Raw genomic sequence first — 13,148 nt, 5'->3', positions numbered from 1 at the left:
TTTAAAAAAAAAAAAAAAAAAAAAGAAGTTTCCCTCTAATTGAGGCTGTCAGCAACAACAATCCACAGGGCGTAGGCACTCAGGTTTAGACGGGAGTCTGACAGGCGCATTGCATCCGTTTAACAAAACAACAGCAGTTCCTTTCCCACTGACCTCCCCAGACACAGGTTTTTGTCCTGAAGAACACTACCAAACAGGATTCCCCTCCCGTGGCACAGGTATAAATTGAATCAGGAATGCTGTTGGTTGCACTGAAAACACTTAGTGCCGCTATTGCATCTGTAGCTACGCCTTCCTGATCATGGCGCATGCAGGGACCATGGCCAAACTCTGCCATTCGGTTTTGTTTTGCTTTGTTCTGAAGATTTATTATGTATACAGCATTCTGCCTGCATGCATATCTGCAGGCCAGAAGAGGGCACAAGATCACATTATAGGTGGTTATGAGCCACCGTGTAGTTGCTGGGAATTGAACTCAGGACCTCTGGAAGAGCAACCAGTGCTCTTAACCTCAGCCATCTCTCCAGCCGGGCATTGGGGTTTTTATTTAATAACCTTATGGTTTTGGTGGTGGTCATGGTGTCTTTCCCCGTAAAGGATACACTTTTTAAAATATTTGCTGCTGCTTCTACAATATGTATCTAAATCTTTAAGACCCTCAAGACTTAGGATTATGTAACAAAATCCCGTTATAGAAGGTGGATAGGGTCGTTGAGTGGCCAGCATCATTTGTCCTAGGTTTGTGCTAGGTGGTCTTGAGTGGCTAAGGGGATAGGAGACCACCAGAAAAATAGAAAGGAGTTTCAACACAGCGCGGAAAGATTTTTATCACCTGAATTAGTGTTTTCATCAAAAGAGTAACATTGAATACAGTGTCATGGATGGGAGATACTACCTCCAGAATCTGTGGACCTTTCCTTCGAGCCATCCTGCCTCTGCATCCTGGGTACTGCTGTTGCTGCAGGGCTACTCTGATGACGTCAGGAGGGCCAGCTTGCCCGACTAGTCTGGCACGGGCTCAAGGGCCGCACAGAAACCTGTCATGCCTGCTGCAGGAGCCAGCTCCCTTGTCAGACAGACTCTGCCCAACACTGTAACCTTGCATAGCAGACTGCTGAAAGGGCCTGGGTTAAAAAGTCTCTACCCCCACCCCCAGTACTATGCCCCACATACTCCAGGGCAGGCGAACATCGCTTATGAACGGCTGATTAGGCTTTAAGTCTTCCAGAAGCTTTCTGCTATAGCCTTTGGCTTTCTGTTGATTCATTTTGTTTTGACACAGACTCTTACCATGTAGCCCTGGCTGTCCTGGGGCTCTCTACGTAGACCAGGCTGGCCTCAAACTCTTAAATCTGCCTGTCTCTGCCTTCCAAGTGCTGGGATTAAAGGCATGTGCCACCACCGCCCAGCAACTTTTTAAAAGTAGCCCGTTCTGCAGGAATCTTGTCACATCTGCCTGTGAGTAGTCGATTCTGACACCTCTGTCTGTCTGTCTGTCTGTCTTCCTGTCCTTCTATCCCCTTTTGTATTTCACAAATCTGCTTTCGACGTTGGCCTGCACTGCACAGGCCAGAGTTCTTACTTCAAAGATCATGAACCAAAGCCCCACAGTGCTATTTTTAAGGTCCCCAAAGCCCCACAGTGCCATTTTTAAGGTCCCGATTGAACCAATCAGTTAAAAAAAATTTTTTAAATGTGTATGAGTGCTTTACCTGGATCTGTGCACCAATGGCATGCTTACTGCCCATGGAGATCAGGGATGAGCATCGAATTCACTGGAACTAGAGACCTTTGTGAGCCACTGTGCGGGTGCTGGGAACTGAACCCATTGTTCAAAGTGTTCTCTGCAAGAGCAAGAGGCTGTTCTCCACTGAGCCATCTTTCTAGTCCGTACCAACAAGTCTTTTAATTTCCCTCTAAACACAGAACCATCAGGCCCAGAGAACTGGGCACCAAGCACCTCCTAATTCTCTTAATAACACCTGGCCTGCCTTATCTCCCCGGGAACCTGATATTTATGAGAACCTCCGCAGGCCATAATCAAGGATCCCAAATGGAGCCAGTCGACCAGGCACTGATTTTTCTTAGGTTATGTAGCCAAAACATTCAGATTAACCCATCTGCCTCCGTGTGCTGGCCAGTTTTATGACAACCAACACAAGCTTAAGTCGTCTGAGAGGAAAGAAAGTTAATTGAGAAAATGCCCCCAAAAGATTGGAAGATTGGGCAGTAGGCAAGCCTATGGGATCTCTCTCTCACTCACAGAGATCCACCTGCATCTGCCTCTGCCTCCCTAGAGCTGAGATTAATGTACCCAGCTGCAGCTGCCACCCACCACCACCAGGGCATCTTGTTAATTAGTGATTGATAGGGGAGGGCCCATCTTATTGTAGGTGGTGCTCTCCCTACACTGGTGGTCCTGGGTTCTATAAGACATCAGGCTGAGCAAGCCACACTGAGGAAGCCAGTAAGCAGCACCCCTCCATGGCCTCTGCATCAGCGCCTGGCTCCAAGTCCCTGCCCTGTGTGAGTTCCTGTGTTGTGGAAGCGTAGGCCGACTTATCCCTTTCCTCCCCAGCTCCCTCTGGTCACCGTGTTCTTGTTGCAGCAACCGGGACGCTCCATACCCTACAGCCTCGAGAGGCAGAATGCAACTGAGCTTTTCATGGTTTGTTTTATGATCTTTCGACTCAAGCCACTGGGAGAGCGAGAACCTCTTGACTCCCACTGTCTCTTGCATCAGGCTATTTCTCCTGTTGTATCAGTCGACAGGCTGGGCCAGGATCCTGCTTTCTGTGCGTTGCGGGTTGGCAGGATCTCCTGTTTTTCCCTTCATCATCTGATTTGCCCCCTAAGCTCCGACTTTTTGAACCCTAGTAATGGTTCTTTAACATGAAGTAGTCTTTTCTTCACCACTAGTCCTCCGGCTGTAAGCCTTTAAGCTTAATTTCACTTAATTTCACTCACCGCCATGACTTTTTGCTTCTTTTTCCACACCAGAAGCTAATGTAGAAGTTAACAATGCATGTCCTTCTTCTGTTGTGACTCCTCCCTTCTAGGAAGACAGCTGAGCCTCAGTTAGATGTCTTATGGCCATAGCCGGGGTCACACGACTGCCACCAGAGCTGTCGCCTCTTGTACGCGCTACTTTCAGGGATTTATTCTTTTTTCTTTTTTTTCTTTTTCTTTTTTTTTCTTTTTCTTTTCCAGACAGGGTTTCTCTGTGTAGCCCTGGCTGTCCTGGAACTCACTCTGTAGACCAGGCTGGCCTCGAACTCAAAAATTTGCCCGCCTCTGCCTCCCGAGTGCTGGGATTAAAGGCATGCACCACTACGCCCGGCTCTATTTTTCTTTACTCCATCAGCTGTTTCAGGGACATCCCTGTACTCAAGGAGGCCACCCCATACCAAGTAGAGGATGGTGGCTGTCTTTGGATCCCTTCCACAGACATGGCATTCTTAGCTCATGAGGCATTATTTGCATTTCCTCTTGTCCATCACAGGGTGCATGTGACCACCACTACAGCAAGGAGGTCCTCTATCCCAGATCACACTGGGAGAGGTGGCCTCATCAGGATTTCCCCTGGGGCTGCTCCATCTTCACAGGGACCGGCTTTAGTTGTACGTATACATCTCAGCATCTGGTGTAGAGGCCGTGCAACCAGTCCTCTCAACTTGTATTTGTCTAGGCATGTACTGTCCAGGCATGTACTGTCCAAGCACGTACTGCCCAGGCCTCATTTGTATTGTGGGATACTATTCCTGGGGAGACATGAAGAAACATCTACTCCCCCTGAATAGGGAACTCATGACAGGTAAAATACATACCACTGAAGCACAACTTGGAAAACCAGTGAGTTTGTAGGAGTCGCTGATGGGAGTGTGGCTGACACAGCAGTGTCAATAAAAGCCTGCCCCAGCATGGGTGATGGGTGACTCACAAAAGCTGGAGCCCTAGACCTCTGTGTACTGCTTAAAGGCAGTTTGACAGCTCAGAGTCTCCCCTCCCCTCTCCTCCCTTCATCTCTTTCCCTCATCTCCTCTTCCCTTCCCCTCCTCCCCTCTCCCCTCTTCCCCTCTCCCTTCCTCTTCTCTCCTCCCCTCCTCTCCTCTTCCCTCCCTCTCTGCCCTCCCCTCCTCTTTCCTGCTTATTTGATTTTAGGGAGGGAGTTGTTCTGTGAATCTGATACATTTCAGGGTCTTCCTGAGGCTTAAGGAGCCTTACTGTAGAACTTCTGGTTATTAGGGAGCCTCCAGAATGTTTCAACTCAGGGGACATTGTTACACACAACACCCCCTCCCCCCACACACACTTACTTCCCTTCAAATTCAGTTTCCTCCTTACTGGAATTTGCACACAACACCCTTGACACACCCTCCACAGATGAGGTTCAAATAGCATAATGGACATGAAGAAATCTTGTAAAATGGCATATTAAAAGCAGAGGGGTTTTTTTGTTTTGTTTTGTTTTGTTTTGTTTTAGGACATCAAAGGGATCCTATGACTAACCTGGTGCCATGGGAGGGGACTCAGGCAAGGAAGCCAGCCTTCCCAGACTGCAGCATCACCGCCAGGAGCCCAAAGAGAGAAGAGAAGAGAAGGCCACAGGGATGGAGGGAAGTGGCCAGAAGCTGCCCACACAGGACATCTTTTCAGGTCACCATTCTCCACTGAGACCTTAGTGCCCCCAAGAAGGGAGCAGGGTCTCAGCAGCATCAGTGTTGGAGACATTGATAAAGGTGAAGAAACTGGGACTCTGTAGCCTAGTTGGGGAGCAGCTACCCAACTTAGGCAAGATCCTGGGTGCAGTCTGGTGCAGAAGGGAAGAAGAGGTCAGAGGTCAAGCTACTGTGAACCCTCGAAAGTAGATGGGTCAACCAATTAGGGAAGAAACCTGTGTCCATGCATCACATACTTGCTCACTCTATTTTAGTGTTTATAAAAAGGAGGGTCACCAGAAGGTTAAAAAAAAAAAAAAAAAGGAGGGTCTTAGCCATATGGGGGTGACTTGTGCCTGCAAATCCCAGGACCGGGGAGGCTGAGGCAGGAGGATATAAGGTTTAAGACTAATGAAGCTACATAGCAAGACTGTCTCTACAGACAGACGAACAGGTTAAGCCATAGGCAGCATGTCTGAAGGCTGGGTTTGATCCCCAGCACATCACCACCCAGGAGTGGTGGTGCACACCTGTAATCTGTAATCGCAGCATTTGGGAGGTAGAGGCGGGAAGATTAGGAGCTCAAGATCAGTTGCACAGAGAGTCTGAGGTCAGCCCGGGGCAACCAGCTATAAATCAAAACAAACCTCAAAGCCAAACCAACCAGAACAATTGTGCCCTGCTAACGCTTACCGTAATCTTCCGCACAGTAGCCCTCCCAGTAAAGTCACCTTGAATCTCTAACACAAATCTTGGTGGTAGGTACAGCCAGTGTTCCTGCTTCTTGGCCCATGGTGATCTTGTGGGTAATCCACCCTCTCTCCCACCTTCCCTGGCTTTATTCCAGAGGCTTTATTTATAGCAGTAGACTGCTCTCAGAACAATGAAGACCACACAAGGCTAAACTGGACTTGCCGTTTCCAGAGGCATTGGGCAATGTGTGGGACAGGAAAGGCCCGAGGCACTTGAGTCTCCTGAGCCCGGTAATACCTACCTGCTATCTAGTTCACCTTTGACACTCAGCCGTGAACTGCGTGACATCACATGCCCACAATCCCAGAAATCCAGGCGAGGGAGGAAGAGGAGGGTCCGGAACTCAAGGCCAGCCTCAGCTCCATAGCAAGGCGTGAGCTACCCTGTCTTTCTCTCCCCGTCCCCAAAAGAAAACACTCCTCCTTCATGGAATTCATAGGTCCTGTGGTCTTCCTACACATAACACTTAGAAACCGGAACAAATATCAAGCTGTAATGTTAAAAAAAAAAAAAAAGATAAAGTTTTCTTAGGGTCCATAGTGGTTTTATTCCTAGAAAATGAATAGCAAGCATATTTTTATTATAATTAAAACATAGTTGTTTTATTTATGTGTGTCAATGCACATGTGTGCAGTGCCCATGGAGGCTGAGACTGGACTTACAGATGTTATAAGCTGCCATGTGGGTGCTGGGAATTGAACCCTGTTCCTCTGGAAGAGCAACCAGTGCTCTTTACCCCTGAACCATCTTTCCAACACTGAAAAAAATTATTAAAGATATGGGGGTTACCGTAAAGTTGGATCTGCAGTTAAAAGCCCCTTTTACTCATACAGAGGACCTGGGTTCTATTCCCAGCATCCACATGGACTCACATCTATAGCTTTAGTCCTAGGGAAATCAGAAGCCCCCTTCTGACTTTTGTGGGCACCAGGCACGCATGTAGTACACACACATACATGCAGGCAAAATATACATTAAAAATAATAAAACAGGGCTGGTGAGATGGCTCAGTGGGTAAGAGTAGCTGACTGTTCTTCCGAAGGTCCGGAGTTCAAATCCCAGCAACCACATGGTGGCTCACAACCATCCATAACAAGATCTAATGCCCTCTTCTGGAGTGTCTGAAGACAACTACAGTGTACTTACATATAATAAATAAATAAATTTAAAAAAAATAATAAGCCAGGCGTGGTGGCACATGCCTTTAATCCCAGCACTTGGGAGGCAGAGGCAGGCGGATTTCTGAGTTCGGGGCCAGCCTGGTCTACAGAGTGAGTTCCAGGACAGCCAGGACTACACAGAGAAACCCTGTCTCGAAAAAACCAAATAAATAAATAAATAATAAATGAATAAAATAATAAAACAAATCTTTTTTGAAAATTTGGGAGTAGGGTCTGGGGAAATAGCTCAGTTGATACTCATGCTTGCTTTGCAATCATGGGTACCTGAGTTTGATCCCCAGCAACCATGTATAAAGCTGAGCATTGTGACTTGCATTTATACTCAGTGCTGGGGAGATGGAGACAGGAAGAGCCCTGGGCATCGCTGGCCAGTTAGCCTAGACTGCACTGGCAAGTTCCAGATTAGTAAGATAACCTGTCTCAAAAAAATAGTAGACAGTCCTTGGGGAACAACATCCTTGTTTGACCCCTGACCTACACACACATACCTGCACACAGATACATCATATACACACAAAAAGAGGAGATGAATTTGTCATCGGCAGCTGATAAGTATGAATAAGTTTTTCATGCCTGTAACTGCCCTGAAGAAGGGAATTTTAGAGATGTGGGGTTTTTGTTGTTGAAAGTTCATGTTGTATCAGAATGTTCCGCACCCTATGGGACATTTTCAAACAGGACATTTCTGAGACTCCAAAGCAGCACCAGCGGCGTATTTCAGAAACGGCCCCTAGGGGGCAGTGCTGTTCCTGTTAATTGCAAGTGTCTGGTATGCTGCTGTTCAACTTTCTGGTTTCCATGCTGGCGATGGAACGAAGGACTTCACACGAGCTAGGCAAGCACCCTGCTCCTGAGCCACGTTCCCAGCAGCAACATTTTACCTTGGAGACTGTTTTATATCAGGACGCAGACCTCTGACTCCCTTCCACAGTGGGTGAGGCTGATCATCCGGTCGTCAAGATCGGATGGTGATTATATTTCAGTAATGTGATTTTTGGCTGATGCAAACAGGCTTCAGTGAAGGACAACTCTATCACTTTATTCTTGTGAAGTCAGTTGGCCAGAAGGAATTAAGTGGCTTGGCTGGGTTGGAGTTTAGACCTTTAGAGTGTTGATAGTTATTGTATGTCCCTAAACTGCCTCGCATAACACACTCATAAATCCACACTCTGGAAGTCAGAATAGAAGCCAGTTCTGGAAGGTCTTCTTCAGGACCGTGTGTGTGTGTGTGTGTGTGTGTGTGTGTGTGTGTGTGTGTTGGGGGGGTGGTATATACCTCTGCAGGCCACATTCAAGGTAGGGTCTCTCAAATGAAGCACCGGGGATTCAGCCCCACACATCACACCTAACTCTCCCACCAAGTGGGAGAGAGGAAAGCCTGTTGCCAGGGCGGCTGAGCTGGATAATGACATTTTTTTTGGTTTCGTTTGCTGGTGCTGTGGATTGAAGCCAGGGCCTTGTGAGTGCTAAGTGCGTGCCGTAACACTGAGACACAGTCTTAGCTGAACATTTGCCTCACGTTTGAAGACAAAGGCCTCCTTTGGGGCTGGACATGGTAGAGCATGCCTCTGATTCCAGATGAATCCTCTGAGAGCTCAAGACCCGCCTGGTGGGCAAAGCGCCTTCTAGGCTAGCCTAGGCTACCCACTGAGATCCTCTCCCCTCTCTCAAAATAAAGATAAAATAAACAAAAACAACTTTATACTAGTTCTAAGTCTACTTATAAGATAACTGCATTTAGGAAGGGCTCTTGTTGTTTACCAACCTCTTAGGAATGAGACAATGAAGCCGGGCGTGGTGGCACACGCCTTTAATCCCAGCACTTGGGAGGCAGAGGCAGGAGGATTTCTGAGTTCAAGGCCAGCCTGGTCTACAGAGTGAGTTCCAGGACAGCCAGGGCTACACAGAGAAACCCTATCTCAAAACAAACAAACAAAAAGAATGAGACAATGAGCCCCAATATACCAAGGTTAGCTCTGGTAGGCTGGTTCTTCCCCTCCCTTCCCCTCCCCCATCTCGCCATTTGAGACTGTATTTAGATAGATTCATTTGCTCCTAAACAACAACCCAGTGTGTGGTGTGTGTGGCTTAAGATCAAGGATGCTGGCACATACCTCTAACCCCGGCACTTGGGGGAGACAGGTGTGGGTGGATCTCTGGGAGTTCAAGGCCAGCCTGGTGCATATGGTGAATTCCAGGAAGCCAAGAGCTACATAGTGAGAACCTGTCTCAAAACAACAAAACAAATAAGTGCTTGTGGCCTCTGTTCCCCACGGCACAGAGCCAACTTTTCACCCATTTCTCTGTGGCTTTGCCACCCTTCCCTCCCTGGTTCCACTGGTCAGCCCTCCCTGGGTCTGAACTTTGGATTTCTCTTGAGAGGGTGGGGCAGAACTCAGTGTGGCTGGACAGAGGCTCTGGCTCTTTGCCTCTGGAAGGTCCCACCAGATGGTGACAGTGTTGGCCTTGGACACAGAGTTGTTGCTTAGATCTTGACATCGGACTGAAGTTCTGCCTCCACCTGGAAATGCTTCCACAGGCCTTGGAGGTCTCCCTGCTCCTGTCCACCCTGGGGACTTGTCCTGCTCAAGCTCCTGGCCAGGCAAGCCTTGATACCAGTTCACTGCATCTGTCTCAGCCATCTCAGTGAGAAGTGATTGCATGGGCCTTCTCCTCTGTATGATGGCCACATGCTGCCTCCAGGGCCCCTCACCAGACAGAGTGTGGAGCACAAAGTTTCCAGGCCAATAGTCACTGTCACTCTAAGCCTGGGTTTGGGCGTTTCCTAAAGTCTCAAGGTTCTTGACCCACCTGGCCAAACGTCTGGGAGAGAAGCCCATGCCTCATTACTGGGGCGCAATCCCTGCAGACTGCAAGCCAGTAATTTGAGTTGAGGGAGTCGTGTGGCTGAGGCAGTGAGAGCGAATAGGATCTTCTGAGTGACTTCAGGGGACTCTCTTCTCACCTGTAAACTGGAAGTTGGGGCAAGGGGTGGCTAAAGAATTAATTACCGCTGGTTTATGGTCTTTCATGCCTGTAATCCCAGCATCTGGGAGGCAGGAGTTCAAAGTAATTCTTGCCTAAATATGGAGTTTCGGGTTAGCCTGGGCTATGAGCCGCTGCTTCAGAACAAACAGAAAATAAAACCAAACCCCAAATCATAAACAAGAAAGGGAGGCAGGGAGGGAGAGAGAGAGAGAGAGAGAGAGAGAGAGAGAGAGAGAGAGAGAGAGAGAGAGAGAGAGAGAAGAGATTATACACAGGGCCTTCTGTTTTCTTCTCTACAGAATAGAAAAATAATCTCTCTGCTCTGAAACGTGGTAAAACATTAACTTTGAGGTTGAAAGGGCCTTAGCAGGCGCTGGATTCCCAACTTAACCGACAGCTTATGAAACGACTTTTGAGTTACTTTTAAGCCAGGTTTGGGGTGAGAGGAGACAGGATAGGGCACTGTAGCCCAGGCGACACTTCACTCGTGACTCTCCTCCCGCCTCAGCCTCCCGGGCCTTTTGATCATTGGCTGTTTTCCTAACTACCCGTTTGCTCTCACTCCGCCCCCAAAGGTTCCGAGCCCTGGAAATGCCGAAAGGGTTTTCTCAGGGTAGAGTTATGGTTGGCCACTTGGAATCCACGTGCTAGCCGGGCTGGCTGGGCGGCTCCAGCGCGGTTCGCAACCAGTTGGGGACCGAGGGGCGGAGGAGGTAGTGACGTCAAAGCCGCGGCCCATTCTCCTTAAAGGTGCAGGCTCGCACCGCGTGTTTCTGTTTCCGATAGACCGAGCACCTTGTTAGCCTGGAAGTCTTAAAGGCGAGGCGGGAGGTGGGGGTGCCGGGTACTGAGCTGGTGCGGAAACATCGCTGCTTGCAAGCCCATTCAGCACCGGGGAAGGCAGCGGCAAAAGTTTTAACTCGAGTCCATTTCTTTTTCTGTAAAACGGGGGCACCTAGGTCAGTAATAACCTACTAGAAAAAGTTTTGGTAGAGGCCCCTTCTGGCCTACATTGAAAGCTCTATGCTAGCCAAGGTTACATAGATCGTCTCGGGAAAAAACAAAACAAAAAAAAACTTCTAAGTATTAAAAGCGGTAACAATCTTAGATCTGTCGCGAAACACTGGTTTTCTTTCCTGCTCTACGTTCTCTGTGTCCCCGGAGTCCTCGGCCCAAAGAGGTCCTGTAATTTTGCCCAGGGCCACGCCACGCCTAGCCCAGGTTGCAGGTTAGCTAACAAGGCTGCCCTGCAGGTCATAAAGCGTTCTGGGGTTGCAACCCCGTTTCATCATCCGTAAATGAAAAGGATGGTGATTCCAGCCAACAGGCTCGCCATAAATCCTAAACTCCCGCCACGGAGCTAAGTGGGCAGATGTTTGCCATTGCTGTCCCACACCCTGATGACCTTGAGGAACCGACCCTCGCGGCAGCTGCTTCCTAAAGGACGCGGAGCAGCAATACCCAAGCGGTCTGGAAAGTTCCAGCGATCGCAGGTCTGGACTCCCCGGACTACGCTCCTGCAGGGCGTGGGCAGAGGAGAGCTACTGGAGCCGGGTGCCAGCGCCGTCCAGTCGGCGACCTTGACCTGCGGGCCGCAAGGAGCGCGGGGCCGCGGGGACCCGCCCACGCGGCCGCGGCGCAAGGGCGGAACTAGGGTGGGAGGGGGAGGGCCGCGGGTGGGCGGAGCTCGTTGCACTCCGCGCGCGCGGCCGGTCGGCCACGGGGCGGGGCTTCGCCTTCTGGGGGCGGGGCCGGCCCCACCGCTCTCCCCCGGCGGCCGCTGTGCGGAGCGGGCACGCGCGGACCTTGCACCGGCCGCGGAGCCGCTATGGGCCCGCCAGGACCCTGGCGTGGCGCGGCGCACGGACCGGCTCCGAGTCAGGTGGGCGGGCCTGGGCTGGAGTGGGTTCTCCGAGGATCCCCGGCTGGGGGGCGAATCGAGGCCGCGGGAAGGGGTGGGCCTCTCCGTGAACCCCTTTGCTGGGCCTGGGCATGGAGTGCGGCCGAGTCGGTGAAGGGGTTTGTTACTGGGTCTCTGCTTCCGTCCCCGCGGCTTGTGTTTAGGAGAGAGAGGAGGCAGAGAGAGAATGTCCTGCCATCCAGGCCTCCCGCAAGGCCTGTCCTCCCTGGCCCCGGGCAGGCAGTGTGGGGGAGGGCCAGCAGTCTTGGGCAGGAAGGTGGACCTTCCTCTCTATCAGCAGATTTGTTTACACGTTTCTCTCCGTGCGGGACTCGACCTCTCCTCGCCCGGGACGCCCAGATGTTGGGTGGAGGGGCTCAGGTGTTTTGATCCTTTCGGCCTCTGATCTGGAGGAGCATGTGGCTGAGAAAATAGCCATCACTGTCTTTGGCCAACGGCTATTCTAGCTTCTTCCCAAACGAATGACGTAACCTTGAAGGTCACAGCCACCCTTGAGCCTTAGTTTCCCTCTCGGCAAAGTGAGCACATTTCTAGATTTTAAAGATTATAGAGGCAAACTCTGGATGAGCCCTGAGTGAGCTGTCGTTAAAAGTCCCAGAGCACCTTACCTCATGCTTGCTCCCCACGGTCCCCACTCCCAGGCCTGCCTTGTCAGGAGGTAAGCTCCATTGGACTGTGGTGTGTGTTTTCAGGATTGAAACTCCGAGATGGATGATCAGGATCCTGGGGGCATTAGCCCCTTTCAGCAAATGGTGGCCTCAGGAGCTGGGGCTGTGGTCACCTCCCTCTTCAGTAAGACCTGGGGAGATGGGGGCTTGAGGGCAGCTGGGGGGTTTATGTGGGCTAGAGGTTGGAGGCAGTTTGGTTCTGATGAAGAAGAGGGTGTGTGACGTCCTGAAGCAACCTTCAGACCTACCTCCTTCCGCGCAGTGACACCCCTGGATGTGGTGAAGGTCCGCCTTCAGTCTCAAAGACCCTCGGCAGCCAGCGGTGAGGACCAGACTTAGGGGAGCTGCCTGACAAAATAAGGATTTCCCAGAGATGGGGTTCCAGTGGGGGAGGCAGCATTCCTGACCATCAGGGCTGACTTTTGTGTTTCAGAATTGACAACTCCCTCCAGATTCTGGAGTCTGTCCTACACCAAATGTGAGTGACCCAAGCCCCAGGCCCTTGGGAGGCCCAAGGAAGAAGTGTTGAGTGTCCCTCAAGTACCTGGGGTACCCGTGATCATAGAGTAGTACATGAGCCGGGCAGTGGTGGCGCACGTCTTTAATACCCCACTCGGGAGGCAGAGGCAGGCAGATTTCTGAGTTCGAGGCCAGCCTGGTGTACAGCGTGAGTTCCAGGAGAGAAACCATCTCTCGAGACCCTCCCCCCCAATAGACTAGTACATACTTTGAGGCTCCATTAGTCAGCTTCCTGTCCCACACAGGAATAGCCACATATCGACCCAGCTATGTCACCCAGCAAGGCTCCAGGCCCTCCCACCCTAATGTCCGTTCTCTTTCCCAGCATCCTCTGCTCTACAGTCCCCAGGGAAGTGCCTCCTATACTGCAATGGAGTCCTGGAGCCCCTGTACCTGTGCCCAAATGGTACCCGCTGTGCCACCTGGTTTCAGGACCCTACACGCTTCACTGGCACCTTGG

At 50.6% G+C, this 13,148-nt stretch overlaps 1 protein-coding gene across 1 annotated transcript in view; it reads left to right on the top strand.

Moving 5' to 3' along the window:
• Nucleotides 1-11,358: 11,358 nt before the first annotated feature.
• The window catches only part of Slc25a39 (solute carrier family 25 member 39), a 5,102-nt gene continuing 3,312 nt past the window's right edge, over nt 11,359-13,148 (top strand). Inside the window, exons 1-5 of the mRNA XM_021212737.2 lie at nt 11,359-11,462; nt 12,194-12,293; nt 12,432-12,491; nt 12,603-12,647; nt 13,014-13,147. Coding sequence (XP_021068396.1) covers nt 12,209-12,293; nt 12,432-12,491; nt 12,603-12,647; nt 13,014-13,147 — 324 coding nt within the window. The 5' untranslated portion in view covers nt 11,359-11,462; nt 12,194-12,208. The remainder of the gene's footprint in view (nt 11,463-12,193; nt 12,294-12,431; nt 12,492-12,602; nt 12,648-13,013; nt 13,148) is intronic.

This window comes from Mus pahari, chromosome 14, assembly GCF_900095145.1.
Source record: "Mus pahari chromosome 14, PAHARI_EIJ_v1.1, whole genome shotgun sequence".
NCBI lineage: Eukaryota > Metazoa > Chordata > Mammalia > Rodentia > Muridae > Mus > Mus pahari.
The sequence above is the reverse complement of the archived record's forward strand: the minus strand, read 5'-3'. Positions and strand labels throughout refer to the sequence as shown.